Here is a 21,821-nt window from a genome sequence, read left to right on the forward strand (position 1 = left end):
ATAATAAACTTGAAACTTGAAGTGTTACTAGTATCTCATTTCACAGATAGTTTGTTTCTGTATTGATTCTATATAAAATGCTGATACGATGTAAAGTATTTGCTCTGGCTCTTGTTTTAAATAATTTTGTTCGGTTATTATACTGCTTGTTTTCATCTGTTGACGTTGTACACGCAGAATGTGGCGGTTGGTCGGTGTTGTATTTGTCCCGCCCCTCCTCTGCTGTGATTGGATGGCTGAGCGAAAAGTGACTGCGATAAGCGCTGCGTTTTGCTCAAAATTGAACATTCTTCAACTCTCAGGCCGTGTGTCCACCAAAGCGTTTTTTCACGCGGCTGGCTGGCGTATTCAATTGTTTTCAATGGGAACGCCGTGTTTTTAGAACGGCATGAGCGTAATGAGGCGTCGAGCGAGCATTTCACGCTCAAGCACTGAGCACTGAGCACTGAGCGTTTTTTATTGGTTGCCTAGAGTTGAAGAATGTTCAACTTTGAGCAAAACGCAGCACTCATCGCTGTCACTTTTCACCCAGCCGTCCAATGACAGTGGAGGAGGGGCGGGACTAAAACAACACCGACCAACCGCCACATTCTGCGTGTAGAACGCCAACAGATGAAAACAAGCAGTATAATAATGGAACAAAATCATTTAAAACAAGAGCCAGAGCAAATACTTTACATTGTTTCAGCATTTTTAGATAAAATCAATACAGAAACAAACTATCTGTGAAATGAGATACTAGTAACACTTCCGCGGATATTCCGTATCATAAAAAGAGTCTGCGCTGCGCTGGCAAAACGCTCTCAAGCGCCCACAGCGAAGCTTTTCAGCAGAGCGCCTAGTGTTTTCAGCCGGATAAAAACGCTTTGGTGGACACACGGCCTCAGCGACCAATAAAAAACACTGAGCGCTCAGCGCTTGAGCCTCGTTGCGCTCATGCCGTTCTAAAAGCGCGGCGCTCCCATTGAAAACAATTGAATACACCAGCCAGCCGCGTGAAAAAACACTTCGGTGGACACACAAACACAAATTAAAAACTGTGTTTAAAAAACTATAAACATGGCGGATGTGCGAGACTGCCGGATAAAGGGATAGTTAACCCAAAAATGTCTTTCTTCTGCTGAAAACAAAAGAATGTATTTTGAAGAATGTCGGTAACCAGACAGTTTCTGACTTTTTCCATACTATGGAAGTCAATGGGAACCAGCAACTTTTGCTTACCCATATTCTTCAAAATATATTATTTTGTGTTCAACAGAAGAAAGACATTCACACAGGTGCAGAACAACATGACCTAAATGTAATGATGACAAGACTTTTCGTTTTACGGCGAACTATCCCTTTAAGTAGAGAGGTTATTTATTCAAAAGATATTTATTCAGTGTTATCCACATTATATGTCATCTACAACAACATTGTGAACTTTTATAATGATGCGTTTGATCATTAACTTTTAAATGCAGCATTATGCAAACACACGAGGAGATTCTCCACATGAAAGACCCACGACTGGCAGATCAACATGCTATTACATTTCTACGACGATATGGTAGGAAATCAAATGAATTGAACTGAATGTGGAGGATTTTAACTGTGGCAAGATGATTGACAGGGCAGTTTAAACGGTGACAAGATGCACGTAATTGAGTGACAGAGTGGTCAGTTAAAGACGCCCAAAGTAGTATGTCCCAAAGCTTGCTTACTCTTCTGCTACACAATCAAAAGTATGTACCTTTTTCTTTACTTAAACAGTGCATACTTCAAGGGCATAATATGATGCAGCATTTATTGTTTTTATGAATAGGAAGTCCCGCCCTCAAACTTATGCCATTGGTTGAGTCAGTAGGTGTGTTCGACTTCATGTGGCGCTGCATATCAACACTGATCGATCAACACTGTTACATATCCAAGAGCGATGAGAAAACAGTCAGTCTATATAATAAAAAAAATATAGATCACACTTTATTAGTATTTAAATAGTATAGGCTAATTTTGAACTTTATTCTTATACACACACCTGATGTATTGAAAGTACTGAATGAAAAGTGTTTATGTTGCTACAGGAAAACTTCTGACGTCTATGTATTTGACAAATACTTGACGGCTCCGTTTTCAACTCCTCCTCCGACTGCAAGCGGCAAATTTCACCGATCGGTTAAATCCAGCCAAAGTCGAACACTCTTACTGTTATTATATTGGGCCACTCAAATAAACAGCAATGTTTTGTTAGCAACACAGAGACACAGACTATATCACAGATTACTTTTTCTGCAGTATGAATTGTGTACAGTACACTACAACATTAATTTCTTTATGAATCTGTTCGACAAATTAACAGGAATTAATAGAGGGCTGCAGTGATGATCTATTTTGTTAAGTTAGCATCACCCTGGTTCCCAAACCCAATAGGATTTTTCCACTGGCTTTTGGATTATTGCAGAAAATCAACTCTACAAAAGTTTATGATTCCTGGATGTTTTATCATGATAATCTTCACAAATCAACACAACATTTATAATTTGTTTAGCCTAAATACTGCAGCCAGAAATAAATGTAAAGCTAAATGTAAGCTATAAACGAACTACAACTTGGTCGCATGACTTTAGCGTCACCATCATTAAATTTCCCCTGTTAAATTTAAAAATGTTTTCCCCTGAAACTCTGAGTTAGGATAGGGTGCCTTAAAGGTTCAGTGTGTAAATTTTAGCGGCATCTAGTGGTGAGGTTCCGAATTGCAGCCAACGGCTCAGTCCACCGCTCATCCCTTACAAAGCACATAGAAACGCTACGGTGGCCGACACAGGACAAAGATGTCGTCGTCTGAGACAGCAGAGAGTAGTTAGCGTTCTGTAGACCAGTTTGTCCGTTTAGGGCTACTGTAGAAACATGGCGGCACAAAATGTCGACTTCACTGTGAGGGGACCCGCGGTTTATGGAGATAGAAATCCCTTTATACACCACTGAAAAACATAGTTATGTACACCGATCAGGCATAACATTATGACCTAATATTGTGTTGGTCCCCCTTTTGCTGCCAAAACAGCCCTGACCCGTCGAGGCATGCACTAGACCCCTGAAGGTGTGCTGTGGTATCTGGTACCAAGATTTTAGCAGCCGATCCTTTAAGTCCTGTAAGTTGCGAGGATCATAGATCAGACTTGTTTGTTCAGCACATCCCGCAGATGCTCGATTGGATTGCCGGCTTGCCTTCTTCCTATAGTGCATCCTGGTGCCATGTGTTCCCCAGGTAAGCGACGCACCCGGTCATCCATGTGATGTAAAAGAAAATGTGATTCATCAGACCAGGCCACCTTCTTCCATTGCTCCGTGGTCCAGTTCTGATGCTCACGTGCTCATTGTTGGTGCTTTCGGCGGTGGACAGGGGTCAGCAAGGGCTCCCTGACTGTCTGCGTCTATGAAGTCCCATACGCAACAAACTGTGATGCACTGTGTATTCTGATACCTTTCCATCAGAACCAGCAATTAAAGGAACACGGCGACTTTTTGGGACTTTATCTTATTCCCCGTATCCCCTAGAGTTAGATAAGTCCATAGCATTCTCATCTCCGTGCGTGCCATAACTCTGTCTGACTCACCCACCGCTAGCCTAGCTTAGCACAAAGACTGGAGGTAAATGGCTCCAGCTAGCCTAATATCATTGCGCAGCTGCACCCATGGTACAGCTAAAAGTTCCTTGATCATTACGCAGGAATGAGAGTATAGTTCCTAGCCATATCGGTCTAGAAAATCGCAACTTTTCATTTTCTATCGGTCTTAGTACACAATGTAACTATACACATTACAACATGTAAATAGGAAAATGTTGGCGTCATTTTGTCACTTATTGAGCAGTCGGCTAGCTGGAGCCATTTACCTCCAGTCTTTGTGCTAAGCTAGGCTAGCAGTAAGTGTGTCAAACAGAGTTATGGCACGCACGGAGATGAGAATGGTATGTATGGACTTATCTAACTCTGGGGGATACAGTGAATAAGCTAAAGTCCCAAAATGTTGGCGTGTTCCTTTAACTTCTTGAGCAATTTGAGCTACAGTAGCTCGTCTGTTTGATCGGACCACACGGGCCAGCCTTCACTCCCCATGTGCATCAATGAGCCTTGATCGCCCATGACCCTGTCGCCGGTTCACCACTGTTCCTTCCTTGGTCCACTTTTGATAGAGACTGACCACTGCAGACCGGGAACACCCCACAAGAGCTGCAGTTTTGGAGATGCTCTGACCCAGTCGTCTAGCCATCACAATTTGGCCCTTGTCAAACTCACTAAAATCCTTACGCTTGCCCTCCCGAATATTACACACTGGACTTTTAAACACAATGACCAAAAGTGGAATAGTGAGTAGATCAGTTTACCTGTTTATCTGATGACATTTAATGTCACGACAACCTCTGTAGTCCAGTTTAGCAAGTGAAGCTTTAAACAATCATGATGTATTTTATGTCAAAGAATAAAATGTGAAAATAATTTGAACTTGCTTTCGCCACATACCTTATTTCAGGCATTAACCAAAAATCCATACAAAAAGGACGATTGAACCTGAAGTGCTAAAATGCTAACTCATTTCCTGGTTTTGGCCTACATAAATACGCCATCCCTGCAGCCCTCTTAAGATTTGTTACTTTTTTTTTTCATAACATCTGATTTGACTCTCAATATTTTTCATTTTGTTTACACTAAATTTGATTAAATTGGAGAGGAAATGTTTATATTTTTTGGATGAGAACTGAAGGCACTTGCTAGATGCTGTTAGGCAATGCCAACTCTTTTGAATTGTTTAGCATTACATCATTTATTGTTTCACATACTAGTTTTTAAATTAATAGATATTGTACAGTGTACACTGTGTAGCATTCCATTCTGAGCACAGCTTCAGTGCGTCAGTGAATGAACGTGCGTCAGTGAAAACAAAACAAAAATTATTTGCAATAACATCACACTCAGATGTATTTTCTTGTCTCAACCTTGGCTCACTGTTCTACATTTGATGAATGCTCAAAAGATGGACCAGTCCTGTCCCAGAAATGAGTGAATCCCATGAATCACCACTTAAGTGAAATGTCTTGCACACGTTTGCAGGAAACTTCCGTGAATTTATGGGAACTCATGCTGGGACAAGTGGATTGTCAGGTAGTAAATTTCATTCCAAATCACCCTTTTGTTTAAAGTTCACTTTCTCTCCAGCATTTTAATTTTTGGATTGTCTAATCTTGAACTTATGCATGCCTTTAATCCTGAGCATTTGCACGTACTTGGATCAATGTGATTGTTGATTGTTTGTGCATACAGTAACTATCCTCTCCTCAAATATATTTGATCTGTTTCATGTCACATTAAACTGTTTTATTTATGGATATTTAATCCTGGAGATTTATCTAGCTGCAGAATTTTGTTCCAACACTAATCAAACACAACAGAACAAGCTAATCAGGTATCCTTATGCTAATGTCTACACAGGAGACTTCAGTCATGAAAAACATACTGTAGTACCAAAACAGAAGTGCTCAAAACATTTGCTTAAAATCTGGTGCGTTAGAACAAGGTTGGAAAGATATTCTGCAGGAAGGTATGTCTACAGTACCATTGTCAATAACAGCTAATAATAATAATCATAATAATAATGGATGTAAATAATTGTAACAATGGATGTGGTGATTTTTTCTACCTAAATAAAAGTGTGTGTGCATGTGCGTGTGCGTGCGTGTGTCTGGTCCTGGTAAACATTTATTTTGGTCCCCATGAGAAAAACTGCTTATAAATCATCCAGAATTGTGTTTTTTTGAAAATGTAAAAAAATGCAGTGTTCTATGTTGGGTAGGTTTAGAGGTAAGTTTAGGGTTAGGGAATAGAATATTAGAATATACAGTTTGTACAGTATACAAATTATTTTGTTTATGGAAATTCCCCATAAAACTTGGCAACCCAACGTGTGTACCCAGCAAGAAATGTTGCGTTTAATAGACGTTTAATAGCCGTCCAAACACAGCCCTGACGTCTAGGCTAAAATAGACTAGTCATCTAGAACATGAACATGTCATAGAAATGAATCCAAACACCTTGTAATCACTGTTGACTTTGCTTACATGATGGAATATCATCTCGCAAGTTATTTTGGCCAAAACGACATTTGCAATTCCATAACCAAATTCAAGATTATTTTGGCTAGATGTGGGTTACTCACAGCTGGACTATATTGGGCGGTGATATAACCGAGGCTGTGAAATGACGGCTATTGCTTGCTGGATATGTGTGTGTGTGCGACCAAATGTCCCCACAAAGATGGGAAAAACCAAAATCCTTGTCCTTGTAGGGAAATGTTTTGGTCCCCATGAGGAAAACAGCTTATAAATCATTTAAAAAATGTAAAAATGCAGAACGTTTTCTGTGACGGGTAGGTTTGGGGTTATGGTAAAGAATATACAGTTTGTACAGTATAAAATCATGTTTATGGAAGGTCCCCATAAAACATCGAAACCCAACGTGTGTATGTATGAATGTGTGTGTTATTTCTTTATCATATCCATAATGAATGAATGCATTCAACACCTGGAATAATATAAGGGATTGGCAGTAGAGGAAACTTAATTCATAGATAATAACAGTTCTACATATTTAGCAGTGAAATTGTGTTTATTTGGGGGGTGGGGGGTGTCTTTTTAAAAAAAAAATTATTGAACTGATTACTGTTTCCCCCATTTGTTTAAGTTGTCACTTACATTTTGTATTCTTTTGCGTCTGACTTTCCAAAGGTGCATGCAAAGTTCAAGTTAGACATATTTAACCTTCCAAAGTGAGGTGGTTACTGTACTGCATTGCAAAAGTTGGGTAAACATTCTGCTCTCTCTTTAAAGGGTCAGTAACCGATAAGCCACCGGGACCTCCTAGCTCTGGCAGAAAAGGTGAGTTGAGTTTCACAGAAATGTGAGTGTGTGCGCTTATGTATGAGAGTTATTGAAAACACACAAATCAGAAGGATGCCATACTGCAACGCCACTAAACGTTCTATTTTGTGTCTCCTTTTATTTATTTATGAAAGATTGAATGCGTTTCAGCACATTTAAATAGATGTCAACTTTAGCCTCGTATTTCTCCTGACTCTGACTCAACTTTCTGTCAAGCCTTTACTTCAGACTTCAGTTTCTCTAAGGACCATAAAGGATGAAAACCTATTCCAGTTGTTCCGTTTAACAGCCAGTGTAAGAACTTAGCACACATCAAAGCCTGGGCTCCGTTACAGCAGTGAAATCTCAAACAGCTAATATAGATGTTAACAGCAGCAATGGCAGGCACCTACTTTTGTGGGCCCTAACTCAGGAAAGCCAGAGTGTCATTTACAGGCCCCGAGGGTGGTGTATAGGGGTTTGAGAGTGTGTTTAGGTTTGTACCTCTGGGGTGGGAGATGGTTGTGCTGGGAATGTGTGGTAGGGTTTTCGGAATGGAGTTTGCCTCTGTTTTTTCAGATCGTTTCACCTCTTCTGCACTGGGCTGCACTTGAGACAAAGTGCTTGTGCAACAGATGTTTATGTCACCAGCAGGTGGACGGTGGCTGTGTGCCACTGGACGTGAGTCTTTTGCACTCAGCCCTATAGAGTTCACTGTAGGCTTCCAGAAGTATAAATGCCATTCACACTCTTGATAGAATTGACATGTCAACTTTTTGAGAAAGACCTACAATGAGCTCTGATGTTGTTAAAGATTATGGGCCAGATTTACTAAACAGGGCACAATTCCAAAAAAGCATCAGGGTGTGGAACGTTCTTTGTGTGATCTACTGACAACACAGACGCATCATTTCCATAATGACCAACACGATCTACCAAGAGCAGCGCAAATTAACGTCTGGTGCAAGACAAGCTTTTTTTGTGTGGTAAATGAAACACCAGTAAATTGACTAGCACAAACCTTAGTAAATCACCTTGCGGGATTCATTTAAATACTCTCCTCCCATAAATTCTGCGTCTGAAAGGTAAACTCCTACAAATGCATATGCAATATGGTAAGCCGCAAAAAACAACCCCGTCCACGCCTTTTCAGTGCAAATTTTTCACTGCGTAAAATCAGTTAACCCTGATAGTAGTTTTTAGTAGTAGCCAAAAAAGGGTTTGTGCTAGTGCAAGCTGTTAGTAAATCTGGCCTTAAGAATCTATTCATTATTGGGTTTTAGGCTTTAAAGCTTCAAAATCACATGTAGTCAGCTACCCAGCAAGCACATTTGCGTTTAAAAGACGTCTAATAGCCATCCAAAACACAGCCCTGATGTCTAGGCTAAAACAAAGAAAAATTTGGGCTATCAGTGAAAATTTAATAGACGTCTAACCATAGCCCAAGAATAGACTAGTCATCTAGAACATGAACACGTCAAAGAAATGAAACCAAACACCTTGTAATCACTGTTGACTTTGATGGAATATCATACATCTCACAAGTTATTTTGGCAAAAACACCATGTAACCAAAATCAAGGTTATTTGGGCCAGAAGTGGTTTACTCACTGTCGGACTATATCAGGTCTATAGTTAACCAAGACGGTGAAGTGACACCCTAGTGCTTGCTGGGTAGGTAGTAAGCTAACGGGTAGATTAACTAGCCTCCGCTAGTCTGTAAATGTCTAGTCACTCAGGCGTCACGCTAAAGCCACTTGAATGCGAGCCTGCAACCTTAGCCGAAAAAAGCATAGCGCCTGGTAACGTGGAGGTACACAGGGAAGGCCTCTTGTCTAAGAGGCTTTTTTTAAAATGGATATCAATGGAGGAGAAGCTTCACTACACTGAATAAACCCTTTTTGTGAGGAAATAGCTTATTATTGAATTAATTGACAGCCCATCGGCTAATCTGTGGCATGCTTGCTCTTAAGCATTCATTTTGGATTGATCTATTTTTGATCTATTTTAGTAAAATTTAGTAAAAATGCTGTTTTATAAGCTAAGTCACAGACAATTGCATTACAGGTGTGATTCAGTTTAAGGCACTTCTCATTCATATCTATAATCCGTGAACAGCGATTGACTGTCACACAACAATGGAATTCAATGATGTCAAGGCTGTTAGCTGTTTTCTCCAATGGTAGATTCAAGGACCCTCGTATCGCCCAATAATAAGACCTTCTCTGGTCACGCTCATGGACCATTGGAAGGAAATTGGAAAATGCTTCAGGAGTTTCGAAGTCGTTATTTGATTGGTTGAATTCTACAAGATTCCTGGAGACATGTGAGTCGCATTCTTTAACGGTCTGCCAGGAAACAAAGCTGTTGGGTGGCCAAACCCCTCATGGAAGAAGTAATTTATTTTATTTTAGGGTCCAATTCTCACTATTAACTAGTTGCTTATTAGCATGCATATAACTAGGATATTGTCTGTTTATTAGTACTTAAAAAGCACATATTAATGCTTTATTCTGCATGACCCTATTCTACATCCCTTAATCCTACCCAATACCTAAACTTAACAACTACCTTACTAACTATTAATAAGCAGTAATTGTGAGTTTATTGAGGCACAGTTTATTGATTCCGTTTATTGAGGTATAGTTAATAGTTAGTTAATAGTGAGAATTGGATCCTAAACTAAAGTGTGACCGAAATCCTTTGTTTTTACAACTGTGACAATAGCCCCTTTCACACAAACAGTCTTTACTGGTAAATTAAAGGTAAATTACCAGTAACAGGTCATGTGTGAACAGGACCAGAAATACCAAGATGGAGGTGGAGAGTGGGTTAAACCACTAAACTGATATGCAGAAGGTTGCTGGTTCGATCCCAGCGGTCACCACCAGTGTGTCCTTGAGCAAGGCACTTTACTCCATGTTGCTCCAGGGGGATTGTCCCTGTAATAAGGGCACTGTGAGTCGCTTTGGATAAAAGCTGCCAAATGCATAAATGTAAATGTACCGGTAAATTGGTTCCGGCAATTGACCAGTAAGGTAAGCTGTAACATTACGAGTATTTGCACTTACAAAGTCAGAACGCGATGACGTAAGATGTTAGACTTATGAAGATGATGTGATTACTCCGTGTTGTTTACAGTAATGTTTTTAATAGTTTTTTTCTATTTAAATATGCGCACGTCTTGCAGCTTTTTCCACGTGTCATGTTTGAGACCCAGCCTTCTTTTCCATTCATTAGCGCTGCGGCTCTGTAGTAGGATACTATTATGCACGTCTTGTGGTTTTAAGAGCAAAGCGTGTTCTGTTTGATCATCCGTTATGCATGTTACTCAGATGTCAAAAAGATGTCGTCAAATTGAACAGATAGTGAAACTAAAGCACTTCTCCTCATATGGGCGGATGAAGAAAACGGCGCAGTGTTTATAGATAATTTCCGAAGACTGACATCACAGAATTTACCTGTATTTTGCATGGACTCTTACCGGTAAAAAGCCATAACGTCGTCGTACAGCATATTTGTGTATTTACCGGTAAAGTCATTCTGGTAATTTACGGTAATTTACCGGCATTGCTGTATGAAAGGGGCTAATGAGCACTTATGAGGAACATCTAAACACTGGATTTAACAAACTGTGATTGGTTGCTTTACATGTCAGTCAGACGGCCTCTGGGCGGTCCTTGGCCAATGAAAGCTGCGATGGAGTCCAGACCTTCTGCCATCAGTGTGAAGGTTTGGCTTCATGAGACTAGTAAAAATCTGACTTGTAGTATTTTTTAAACAGGCTAATGAAGGCTAGCTAGGGCACTCGTTATCTAGCGACATAGCTTGCTACATGCATAACATTATTTCATCTGTGATGCAGCATTAAATGGATAGCTCACCCCCCCAAAAAATGTAATTCTATCATTTACTGACCCCTATGTTGTTCCAAACCTGCATTTCTTTTTTTCTGCTTAACAAAATAGAAGATATTTTGTATTATTTTGCAGTGTTTGAACTATCCTGTAAAGCCTAAAACACAAGTTGAGATTTGCAATTCTAAATTTGCAAACACAATCTTGTGTCTTTCTTATTATTTTTTTTCTCAAATTTTCAATGACTTTGAATCAAATGCTGTGATGCTGAAATTCATCTTGAAGTTGGTTGGTTTGGTTCGTAGATGTTTTTTCTGTGTGTTTGCACATACGAATGTCTTTAAAGACAAACAACAACAAAAAAGAATTGGCTTTTAGCAGTTTATAATTCTACTGTTATTATCTTTCTAAATGACCTTGTTTATATAAAAGACAGAACAGAACATTCCCAGCAAGCAATTTTGTGTTTAAAAGACATTTAATAGCCGTCCAAACACAGCCCTGACGTCTAGGCTAAAACAAGGCAAAATTTGGGCTGTCAGTGAAAATTTTATAGACGTCTAGCCATAGCCCAAGAATAGACTAGTCATCTAGAACATGAACACGTCAAAGAAATGAAACCAAACACCTTGTAATCACTGTTGACTTTGCTTATATGATGGAATATCATCTCACAAGTCATTTTGGCAAAAACGACATGTAACCAAATTCAAGGTTATTTGGGCCAGAAGTGGGTTACTCATAGCTGGACTCTATAGTTAACCGAGACATGAAATGACGGCTATTGCTTGCTGGGATATACTTATTTTGTATAAGGGATCATTGATTTTAAATGCAAACATAGTGGTCAGGGAAAATTGTGTCACATTGACTGTAATTCAGTTTAGTGAACTACATGTATTCTTTGAACTCGTTTTCGCTGCCACCTTACTGTGGCTTTAGCACTGTGGCTTTGGCCCCTCCACTGCCAGGGCCTACAATGATGTGAGACACAAGGAAATCAGCCAGAGTGCAATAGAACATAATTGGGTAAGTACTGTAGGACGTTTGACATTTCTCAATTATCATGAACATTTTGACTGAGTGTGTTAAATAATCTACAATTGCACTACTATTTATTTAAACAGTATGCATATGAAAGCTAATTTATGCATTTTGATGTGTGTGTGTTCTTGAGTGGATGAATACTCTTATTTATCTGTGTTTTCTCACTTGTATTTTCTCTCTTTGTACCCTCTACCCTCACCACCTTTGTTTTCCGTGCTATTGGCCGGGCCATGTGCAAATCCCAATCATTCAACAGTTGTGGAGAGTAGATTGTATTAACCTCAATAATGGTAGTCTCTTTCCGTTTCTTTCTCACCCTCAATCCAGATGATGGCTCCAAGCCCACACCAACCATGGAGGCGCATGTTGTCCCAGAAGGTGAGGGTAAGTTTGGACCACATGCAAAATATGCAAAGAGTCTTGCATTTATGTATATGACTGATATACAAGTGCAAATCAATTTTTATGTTGTATCACCACAGAGATTACAGCTCCCACATTGTGGATTAAGCAGCTGGTGTACAAACAGAACAATTCAAGCATTAGGAACAATCCAGGTGAGTATCTTTCCATCTATCCATCCATCCATGTCCCTGTTTACACCTGGTATTAAGATGCATTTTAGACGACTCTAAACACAGGTGTAAACGCAGTGCCGGCCCTGACCAATTTGCTGCCCTAGGCAAGATTTTACTTGGTGCCCCTTGTATCAAGGTTTAGCACTACATGTTATCTGTCAGCGGAGGCAGGGCTGAGGAACTGGCTGACTGAGGAGGTGGGTGAGGGAGGCTAGGCGGGAATTCTTGAGACGAAAGAGATTCTGGAGAAGCTTGGGAGCTTGGGATGCTGGAGAGACAAGGGGCGCTGGAGAAACTGGGGTCACTGGAGAAACTTCAGAATGAAAGTCAATCAAATGTACCTCAAAAATATCAAGCAGTTCCTCAAGATGTCCACCAGAGGACCTCTTTTCTTCCACCACGGTGGGGTGGTGGGTGGGGCTCTTTTCCCAGCCCTCTAGCTCCATGAGTACTCCCTCCATGACGCACGATGTTGCCGGCTAACGCACCTGGTCAGACTCTCACTGTGGTCCAGGCTCCGGGGCGATAACTCCTCTCAACATCTGCCTGGGTCCAGGCTCCTCAATCGTGGCTGGCCGGTCTCCACGGTCTACGGTGGGCACAGGCAACTTGCCGGTTGTGGTCTGTTACAAACTAGAGTTGATCAAGATTCACAAAGGCGAAGGAGAACTTGGAACAGGAACTTTAATTAACAGTAAACTCAGGAAAACACTCAAACGCACCAGTATACAGGAACTTCGACCGACAAACTCTGAGGGAGAACTGAAGACTAAATACACAGGGCTAACAAGGTGATCGACTAGACACAAGTGAAGGACATTACTAATTAACAAGACACAGCTGGGACAAATTAACGAATGAGGGTAACCATGGGAACACTGGAGTGGTGGGAAAATGAACAAAGGGACATGTGACAGAATCAAAAACACATCTGATGCCAGACAGACATGTAACAGCATCAGTGAGCTTCTGTCTTTTTTGACACTACAATTTGGCCATCCGTCATAAATAATCAGGCCACTATCACTGTCTACACCTGGCACGAGCGGCCAAGCCCCCTAAAAATGAAAGGAATTCTGTCTACGTTGGATGCGGCGAGAGGGGCGACGCGACTCAACAAATTCCCAAAGTTATACTGATCACGCATTATATTTCTGACGCATTTCAAGTACCCTACTCACTTGGCGGGGAAGATTGATGTGGCGGACCGAGAAGAGTCGGGGGACTTAGTTAAGTTTTTTTTTTTTACTTTACTCTGTAATATTTCAAATTAATATGAATATCAGTTATAAAACGGGGGTGGAAAAATTTCCCATTTCATTTTGACGCCCCTATAGCTGAGTGGCACCCCTAGCATTTGCCTATTCCGCCTATGCCACGGGCCGGCCCTGTGTAAACTTCTTGAGCTTGTCCACTTTTGACCACTTCCAGAGGTAGTCAAAAACGCATTCATGTGGTCGAATGCATTCGAGCAGCCACAAAAGACGTCTACTCTCCATCTAATGACCTAATGCGTAAACATTTTGGGAGGTGCACTAGCCAGACGGGATTTAAACTTCTATGGCTGAAGAACCAAGTTTGGTTTAAAGATGAGAAACACACCAAGCACAATATTCTGTCACCATTCCTGATTTCTAACACACACTCACAGCGTTCGGCATGGTCATGTGGTTGTCAGAGCGGAAACGAAAGCTGATGCTCTCCATATGTTTTTCCGGCTTCTCCGGTCACGTTCATATGTAAATTATGTGAGTTTATTTTGTCCATTAGATCGAAAGATCTGAAAAAGCCCATACATGTACACGCCCATACACCCTCCCCTCAAAGAAAATAGGACAGAAGTGGTTGAAAGTGGACAAAAGAAACACCAGGTGCAAATGGGAATGCACTCGTCTACTTGTGATCTTATTGACCAAAATGCATCTTAATACCAGGTGCAAATCTGTCTTTCTGTCTGATATATTCTGATATATCAAATTCAGTTGTCTCACATATACACAATAGACATGCCTGTCTAATGGTAAATGGCTGATTTGAATTATTACACTGTAAAACCTGAATAAGTTGGCAAAACTTTTTATTGCTCTGAACTTGAGATATTTGAGTAAGCTAATTCATACATTTAAATGAAAAATATCATGTCATTTTTGGTGGTTGAAAACTTGACTAGCTTTAACTAGCTAATTCCATAAATGCCACCTTGCTAATTGGTAACACTATGCTTTGATAGCATTAGCATAGCATAGCACTTGCTGAATGAGGACAGATATATAAAACATTTAACATACTGTGTATATAAATGGAAAGAAAATCCCTTTAGTCCATTTCCTCCTTATAGCAGCAATGACCAAAACCACACATTTTCAAGCATAGCTTTGTGTTGACACATGCAATTCTGATGGCTAGCTTACACAGTAATACAGAAATATTCCAAGAAGCATTGTTATTGCAGCGTCCAAGTTGGTACATTCAAACTCACTTTATTGAGCAACATTTCTGTTCCAGTTTTAGATTTAATATTCAGCATGTCCAGGGACGAGAAACCTAACACCGCTAGAATTATGGCGCCCCTCTTTCTCTGTTTGTCTCCATTCTCCTCTGTGTAATTTGTTTAGCTTTCTGTGTCTCCTTTACAATTTCCTTCAAATGAGTCGAGCACCCTCTGGGCATGCTCAGTCAACTCCGTCAAGCTCTGTGAGGTTTTTGGGCAGTGCGGTTGAGAGGTAGGGATCTGAATTTTTGTAGCACAGGAGAGCAGACTGAATGAGGGCAGAGGGGTGTGTGTGTGTGGCATTTAGGTACTGTATACCCTACGTTATGGGGACAAAATGTCCCTAAAAAGATGGCAATATCTGAAATCCTTGTCCTTGTGGGGACATTTTTTGTCACCATGAGGAAAACAGCTTATAAATCATACTAAGCGATGTTATTTTGAAAATATAAAAATGCAGAAAGGTTTCCGTGATGGGTAGGTATAAGGTTTGGGGATTGAATATACAGTTTGTACAGTATAAAAATCATTATGTCCATGAAAACCCAACATGTGTTTTTGTTGTGCACGTCAAAGTGTGTATATGCAGTTCCAGTGGCGTTCCTGTGTGTGTTTATTGCCTGGGTGGCCTATAATTGGTAAACATTGAAAAGTAATCTATTTATTTCACCAGAGAAAAAAATGACAACATTTTGACAAAAGATATTCTGTGCTGAAGGAAATACTTACCTTGAGCTGACAAGTTGTATATCTACTCTGACAAGTCTTTGGAACGTTTCAGTGTCTCCTCCTGTGACCAATTAGCATCTGTTAGCACACTATAACACTGTTCAACAAGAATAGCAGATCCACGGTCAACACAAGGGTGCTATTGGTGCAGCAGGGACGAGTTGACATCAGGATCCAGCGTTGCTGCTCATAGGAGCGTGTGTGGGATCTGGAGTAAATTGAAACACTGAGATGTTGCTTTTGCTGCTAAAGTAAATCTCGAAGAAAGCCAAGTTTCCATCGCTCAGTGCATTGTGGGTGGTACGCATCAGTTAGATCTTTCACACATCAACTCGTGCAGTTATAACAGTGAACATGCTCATCTAAGGTGAGGTAAATTGTGTGTTTCTTTGGTAATTGTGGTTGTGGTCCCCATGAAACAGAACAAGCATAATTATCAGTGTCCCCTAAGATTTGAGGGTAGTAGTAGCATTACAGGTTTGGACTGGCTACTTTATACTCCCTTCTGGTTAGCGTGCATGTATAGATATTTTGGCAAAAAAAAGTAGGTAGGATAGAGGTACCATGACACAACAAGCTATTGAAAAGCCTTTTAACCCCTGATGCTCCAGGGTGACTACCTGCAATTTTGTCATTCTCAGGAAATGTTGCCCTTATTTGTATTAGGGTCACAATTACAATTTACATTTGGGACCACCACATAGCCTCAAACTACTACTCCTAATCCTTATGTAGCCTACTGTTATTGTTATTTTGACCCAGACACAGTGTGAATTAATATACTTTTCAATTTGAATAAATTGAGAAGACTCTGACAGTCAATCAGTTGCATGGCTATATCAACTGAAAAAAAAAGAAAAAAGTTCTGTACCAACCTTATTACATTTTGGAATGTGTCATGACTGTTATGGATATATATATATATATATATATATATATATATATATATATATATATATATATATATATATATATATATATATATATATATATATATATATATATATATATATATATATATAAATTAATGGGGACATGCAATTGGCTGATATTTCAATGAATAACAAATATTGAAATATGAAATAGAATTTTTATTTTCTTTTGCATTTCTCAGCATTTCTTTTTCTTGAGTTAAAACCATTAAACTGCTGACCAAGTTCTGTATCATGTTAATTACAGTCAGTAGTAAGTCATGAGGACACAAATGGCTTCACAATCACAATTTCTCAGAATGACCCAATGTGGCAAGTCACTTTGGATTAAAGCATCTGCAAGATGGCAAATAACCAAGACGTGTCACATGCCCAGGAAGTTCTTAACCGATTACACATCATTGGTAGCCTGACAAGCCAGACCCACATCAAGATGGGGTCTGGGAACACACCATTGAAAGGGCTCAATCCGAGGGGCGGGATAAACGGTTGTCTTTCAATTTCCCTCTGCACGCAATAGGATAGCGCCATCAGAGCCACAACCAACCAGAGCAACGAAGAAGGGGAAGCGGAGCTAGTTGATAGATTAAACTTTTGCTGTATCCGGTCGGCAAAACTCCGAACACATCTTCCTTTCTTAAGAATGACTTCAGTGCTGTTCTTTGTTCTTTCCTCAAAGAAAAGCTCAACTCCAAGTCTTCCAGAGTCGCGGGCAAAGCCGATTCGAAAGACCGCTGTTCGCCAGCTTCTTTGTTTACGAGTAGCACGCGGAACCGCAGCAACTCTGCCGTCATTATGTTAAGCCCGCCCACCGACTCTATACACGATGTGATTGGCCTGACTAGAGTTTGGTTTTTCCAGCTCGCAAGCCAACAGAGAGTGTCTAGATTTCTAGGCTACATCATTGGCTCATTCTCTGTGAAAAACAATATATTGTGTTTCTCGATATACAGTACATCCAATCAACCTACTATTGGCCACGTGAAGGAAATAGAAATGAAGATGTCAGAATACTTCTGAGGATGAGGAAATGTTTGAAGTTTGAGGAGAACATGTTGCCCATCCCTCCTCTTCTGGCCCATCATACCCTCTTATGTTACGTTATGAGCGCAGAATGCATAGATCCAAGATTGGAGTGATTACTTGCCCCACAGCTGAAAACAATTGGAGGGACGGCATATAAAGAAAGAGAGATAGAAAGAGAGAGTGAGATATTTGCATCTAAAACAGAACTGGGATAACAAGAGAGGGAGAGGGAGAGGGAGAGAGAGAGAGAGAGAACGCTTTGTTTACAGGAGGCTGATAAGTCTGAGTTTCAAGCTATTTTGTTTGGCCAGATCTTGGCTCGATGAAACACATAAGGCTCTGATTTTCAACCATGATAGTGAGGAAATCAGCAGAGTTTACCTACAACAAACCGCGCATAAACTAATCAATACCAGCCTGTAAACACTGAGAGAGAACCACAACAAAGCATTCTGGGGAGCAATGAGCAATGAGGTCTCACCTCGGCTGTACTCTCACTTATGTCTGTTTGTTTCAACAGAACTCATGCAACTCACTTCTTGGAATAAAAAGGGACAGAGTGCATAAAAATTACTGTACTCTGAAAAGAGAGGAGGGTCGGATCGAGTTTTACGTGCGGATCAAAAAAAAAAAAAGAATGCATGACAAAAATGTGACGTAAATAGGATTAAATGGGATCTGAGAATGTCCATCCTTTTCTGTCCTGTTTTATTGTATTAGGGCGAAAGAGAGAGAGAGAGAAAAAAACATTTTCTTTTGGGAATCCCATCTGCTTGGCGCCAGTATACCCTCGCTACAATAAACAGTGCTAAATAATTTAGATATGAAGGAACCTTGGCGGGAAGCGCAGGAGTCATGGACTGCCGTGAACACTTGAGTGCGGATTGTGAGCCCATCTCTGGAAAAGAGGACATATTAATGCTCCGATGGCTAACTCTCCCCCGTTCCTTGTCCTCGCAGTCAGGTTCCACTTAAAACACCCCAAGCCCTTTTCCCGATCACGCCAACGCTGTCAGTCCCCTTACCAGAACTGTTTGTAATGAAGACAAAAGCAAAAACAGCAGGATTTGGTTACACTGAACGGGGTTGTGGCTCATGGTTTTCATTTGGATGCTCAGACGAACACTGAGTGGGTTGTGCTGTTCTCTGTTTAATTCTCTCACACTCCAGATCTTGTCCTACCTCAGTACCACCCCTCACCCTCCGGCCAGGAATTTTATACTTCGTTAGAAATTCATTTGGGGACCATTTAGAACACATTGATTTGTGGTGCTCGAGTACGCATAATTCCGTAATCTCATCCCATTATTTCTACGAACAGAATGTGGGTCGTGTGTATTGTTTGCGCTATGAGCGGGGCAAAATGGAATTGCTAGAATACATATTCCAAACATATTTCCCACACCACCCTAGCGGCCCAATCTTCCATTGTTTGGACAAACAGATAATCCCACCCCAAACTCATTTAGGGTATGTTTACAAGACAACGGTGTACTAAAAATGGAAACTTTTTTTCCTTTGCATTTTTCATCCATGAAAATGACTAACAACACTGTATCATTCTGTCACTTTTCCAAGGCTGAAACCATGTCTTGAACATGGGGGAGGGGGGCAAAGTTTTTGTTTTTTTGAAGGGGGGCAGGTGTTTTTATTTTATTTAAAAAGGGATTTAAGGGAATTAAGAAATAAGAACGGTAAAATAAGTTCCTGGTCTAATTATTGTTACATGTAGACAGGAGGCAGACACAGGTGTTAACAGGAATGGGAGTTTATTGACCAGAGTAGAGCATGGGAAGTGGAGCAGGTGAGTTAAGCGGTTGATGGTAGTTAGGAAGGTGATATGAGTGAGAGAGTTACTGTCTTTTGCATAGAAGGTAGAATGACGCTGGAGCCTGGAGATTGCTGGTGACTGGAGATCGCTGGAGACTGGAGATCGCTGGAGGTCAGAGGGACGGACAGGAACACACCCACACAGCAGACAGGAAACACGGAAGGAGGGATACACGCTGGAGACAGGTAGTATCGATAGGAGAGTCCTTGAGGTAAGCATAGGTAGCAGTATATGCGAACGCGACCGGACGTGTAGTGCTGTGTGCGTGTGCTTCTTATGGTGCTGGTGATGAGTGCCATGATGAGGTGCAGGTGATAGTGATCAGTACTCTGGGGATGGAGTGCGCTGTGATTGGTGAAGGGTGGAACCTGACGTGTCTGTGAAAGTACCCCCCCCCCCTCCACGGCCCGCTCCAGAGGGCCGAGAACCCCGACGCCGTGGTGGTCGTCCTCTACCCCGCGGAGCTGGCTTCTCAGGATGACTGTCGTGGAATATCTGGAGTAACCTGGGATCTAAAGTGTCGTTCCTTGGGACCCAGGAGCGTTCTTCGGGACCATATCCTTCCCAATCCACAAGATATTCCAGCTGACCACCGCGACGTCGGGAGTTCAAGATCTCATTGACCTTGTAGGCTGTACCGTCCTCCAGGATGAGTGGAAGGGGGGGTTCGGCGGGAACTACGTCAGGTCCTGTGGGGGAAACAGATGGATGGTGAGCTTTGAGTAGTGAAACATGGAAAGTAGGATGAATACGATACCCTTGTGGCAGACGGAGTTGATATGTGACCGGGTTGACCTGCTTGATGATGGGGAACGGGCCAATGAACCTGGGACTCAGCTTTTTGCAAGGCAGACGCATTCTGATGTCTCGGGTAGAAAGCCACACCAACTGACCAGGTTGGAAGACGGGGGTGTCAGAACGCCGAAGATCCGCGACCATCCTGCGTCTGCGCAGGGCCCGCTGCAACTGATGGTGAGCTGAGTCCCAGACCCTCTCGCTCTCGGAACCAGTAGTCCACAGCAGGAACGTCGGAGGGTTCCCCATCCCAGGGGAACAGTGGAGGTTGGAAGCCGAGTACGCATTGGAATGGGGTGAGTCCAGTGGTCGACTGCTTCAGGGAGTTTTGGGCGTACTCGGCCCAACCTAGGAACTGGTTCCAAGAGTCCTGGTGGTCATGACAGAAGGTACGTAGGAAGCGGCCAATTTCCTGTACCTTCCTTTCCGTCTGCCCGTTCGACTGTGGATGGTACCCCGACGTCAGGCTAACGGCCACACCTAGGAGCGAGAAGAACGATCTCCATACTCGGGATATGAACTGGGGACCTCGGTCAGATACAATATCTTCAGGTACTCCGAAGTATCTAAAAACCTGATTGAAGAGTGTTTCAGCTGTTTCCATGGCAGTAGGCAGACCTGGGAGTGGGATCAGACGACATGACTTGGAGAACCGATCTACTACCACTAGGATGGTGGTATTACCATCTGAGACCGGCAGGTCAGTGATGAAATCTACTCCTAGGTGTGACCATGGGCGTTCTGGAACGGGCAGAGGAAGGAGCTTACCAGCTGGAAGATGACGTGGAGACTTGGAAATGGCACACTCCCTACAGCCCTGCACGTACCTTCTGACATCCTTTGCCATCCCTGGCCACCAGAAGCGTTCTTTTAGCAACGAGAGGGTTTCATTGACCCCCGGGTGACCAGTACCGAGTGACGTGTGAGCCGAGTGAATGGTGGGAGTGCGTCGTGTCCGAGTGAGGTACAGCAAGCCAGGTGGACAGCCCGGCGGAGGGTTCGTGGAGGCATTGGAGGAGGGAATGGTTTCTTCGGACCAGGTAATAGGACTTACAATGAGGGAGCTTGGAATAATGGGTTCTGGTTCTTCGATCTGTTCGTCAGGGGCATGAAGACGGGAGAGAGCATCAGCTTTAAGATTCTTGGTACTGGGACGATAGGAGATGGTGTAATTGAAGCGGGAGAAGAACAGGGCCCAACGGGCTTGTCTGGGGTTTAGTCTCTTGGCTGATCGAAGATACTCAAGGTTTTTGTGATCAGTAAGCACCAGGAACGCATGTTTGGCTCCCTCCAACCAATGCCTCCACTCTTCCAAGGCAAGCTTGACTGCGAGAAGTTCCCTGTCACCGATGGAGTAGTTGACCTCCGCCGGGCTGAGCTTGCGGGAGAAGAAGGCTCATGGGTGGAGTCTACTTGGCGTCCCCTGCTGCTGAGACAACACCGCTCCCACTCCGGTTGTGGAGGCGTCCACCTCCACGACGAAGGGCTTTTCCGGGTCTGGATGGACTAGGAGGGGAGCGGTGGTGAAGGCTTTCTTAAAGTGGCAGAAGGCGTTGGTGGCTGCCGGGGTCCAGGACAGAGACTTGGGCTTGTTGCGTAACATACTGGTGAGTGGACGAGTGATGGAACTGTAACCTTTGATGA

The 21,821-nt window shown here is 42.1% G+C and overlaps 1 protein-coding gene across 15 annotated transcripts in view; it reads left to right on the forward strand.

Annotated features, from left to right (window-relative positions):
* Positions 1-21,821, forward strand: part of smoc1 (SPARC related modular calcium binding 1) — a 103,035-nt gene that overhangs the window by 39,688 nt on the left and 41,526 nt on the right. For 3 of the 15 annotated variants that reach the window (XM_079833882.1, XM_079833889.1, XM_079833890.1), the window contains exons 6-9: positions 5,091-5,141; positions 6,863-6,910; positions 12,090-12,179; positions 12,278-12,352. In XM_079833882.1, the coding sequence (XP_079690008.1) occupies positions 5,091-5,141; positions 6,863-6,910; positions 12,090-12,179; positions 12,278-12,352 (264 nt within the window). The remainder of the gene's footprint in view (positions 1-5,090; positions 5,142-6,862; positions 6,911-12,089; positions 12,180-12,277; positions 12,353-21,821) is intronic. The other 12 variants (XM_079833892.1, XM_079833894.1, XM_079833893.1 and 9 more) reach the window with 6 other exon arrangements.

Source organism: Gobio gobio (genome assembly GCF_949357685.1).
Source record: "Gobio gobio genome assembly, chromosome: 13".
In the NCBI taxonomy this organism is placed as follows: Eukaryota; Metazoa; Chordata; class Actinopteri; order Cypriniformes; family Gobionidae; genus Gobio; species Gobio gobio.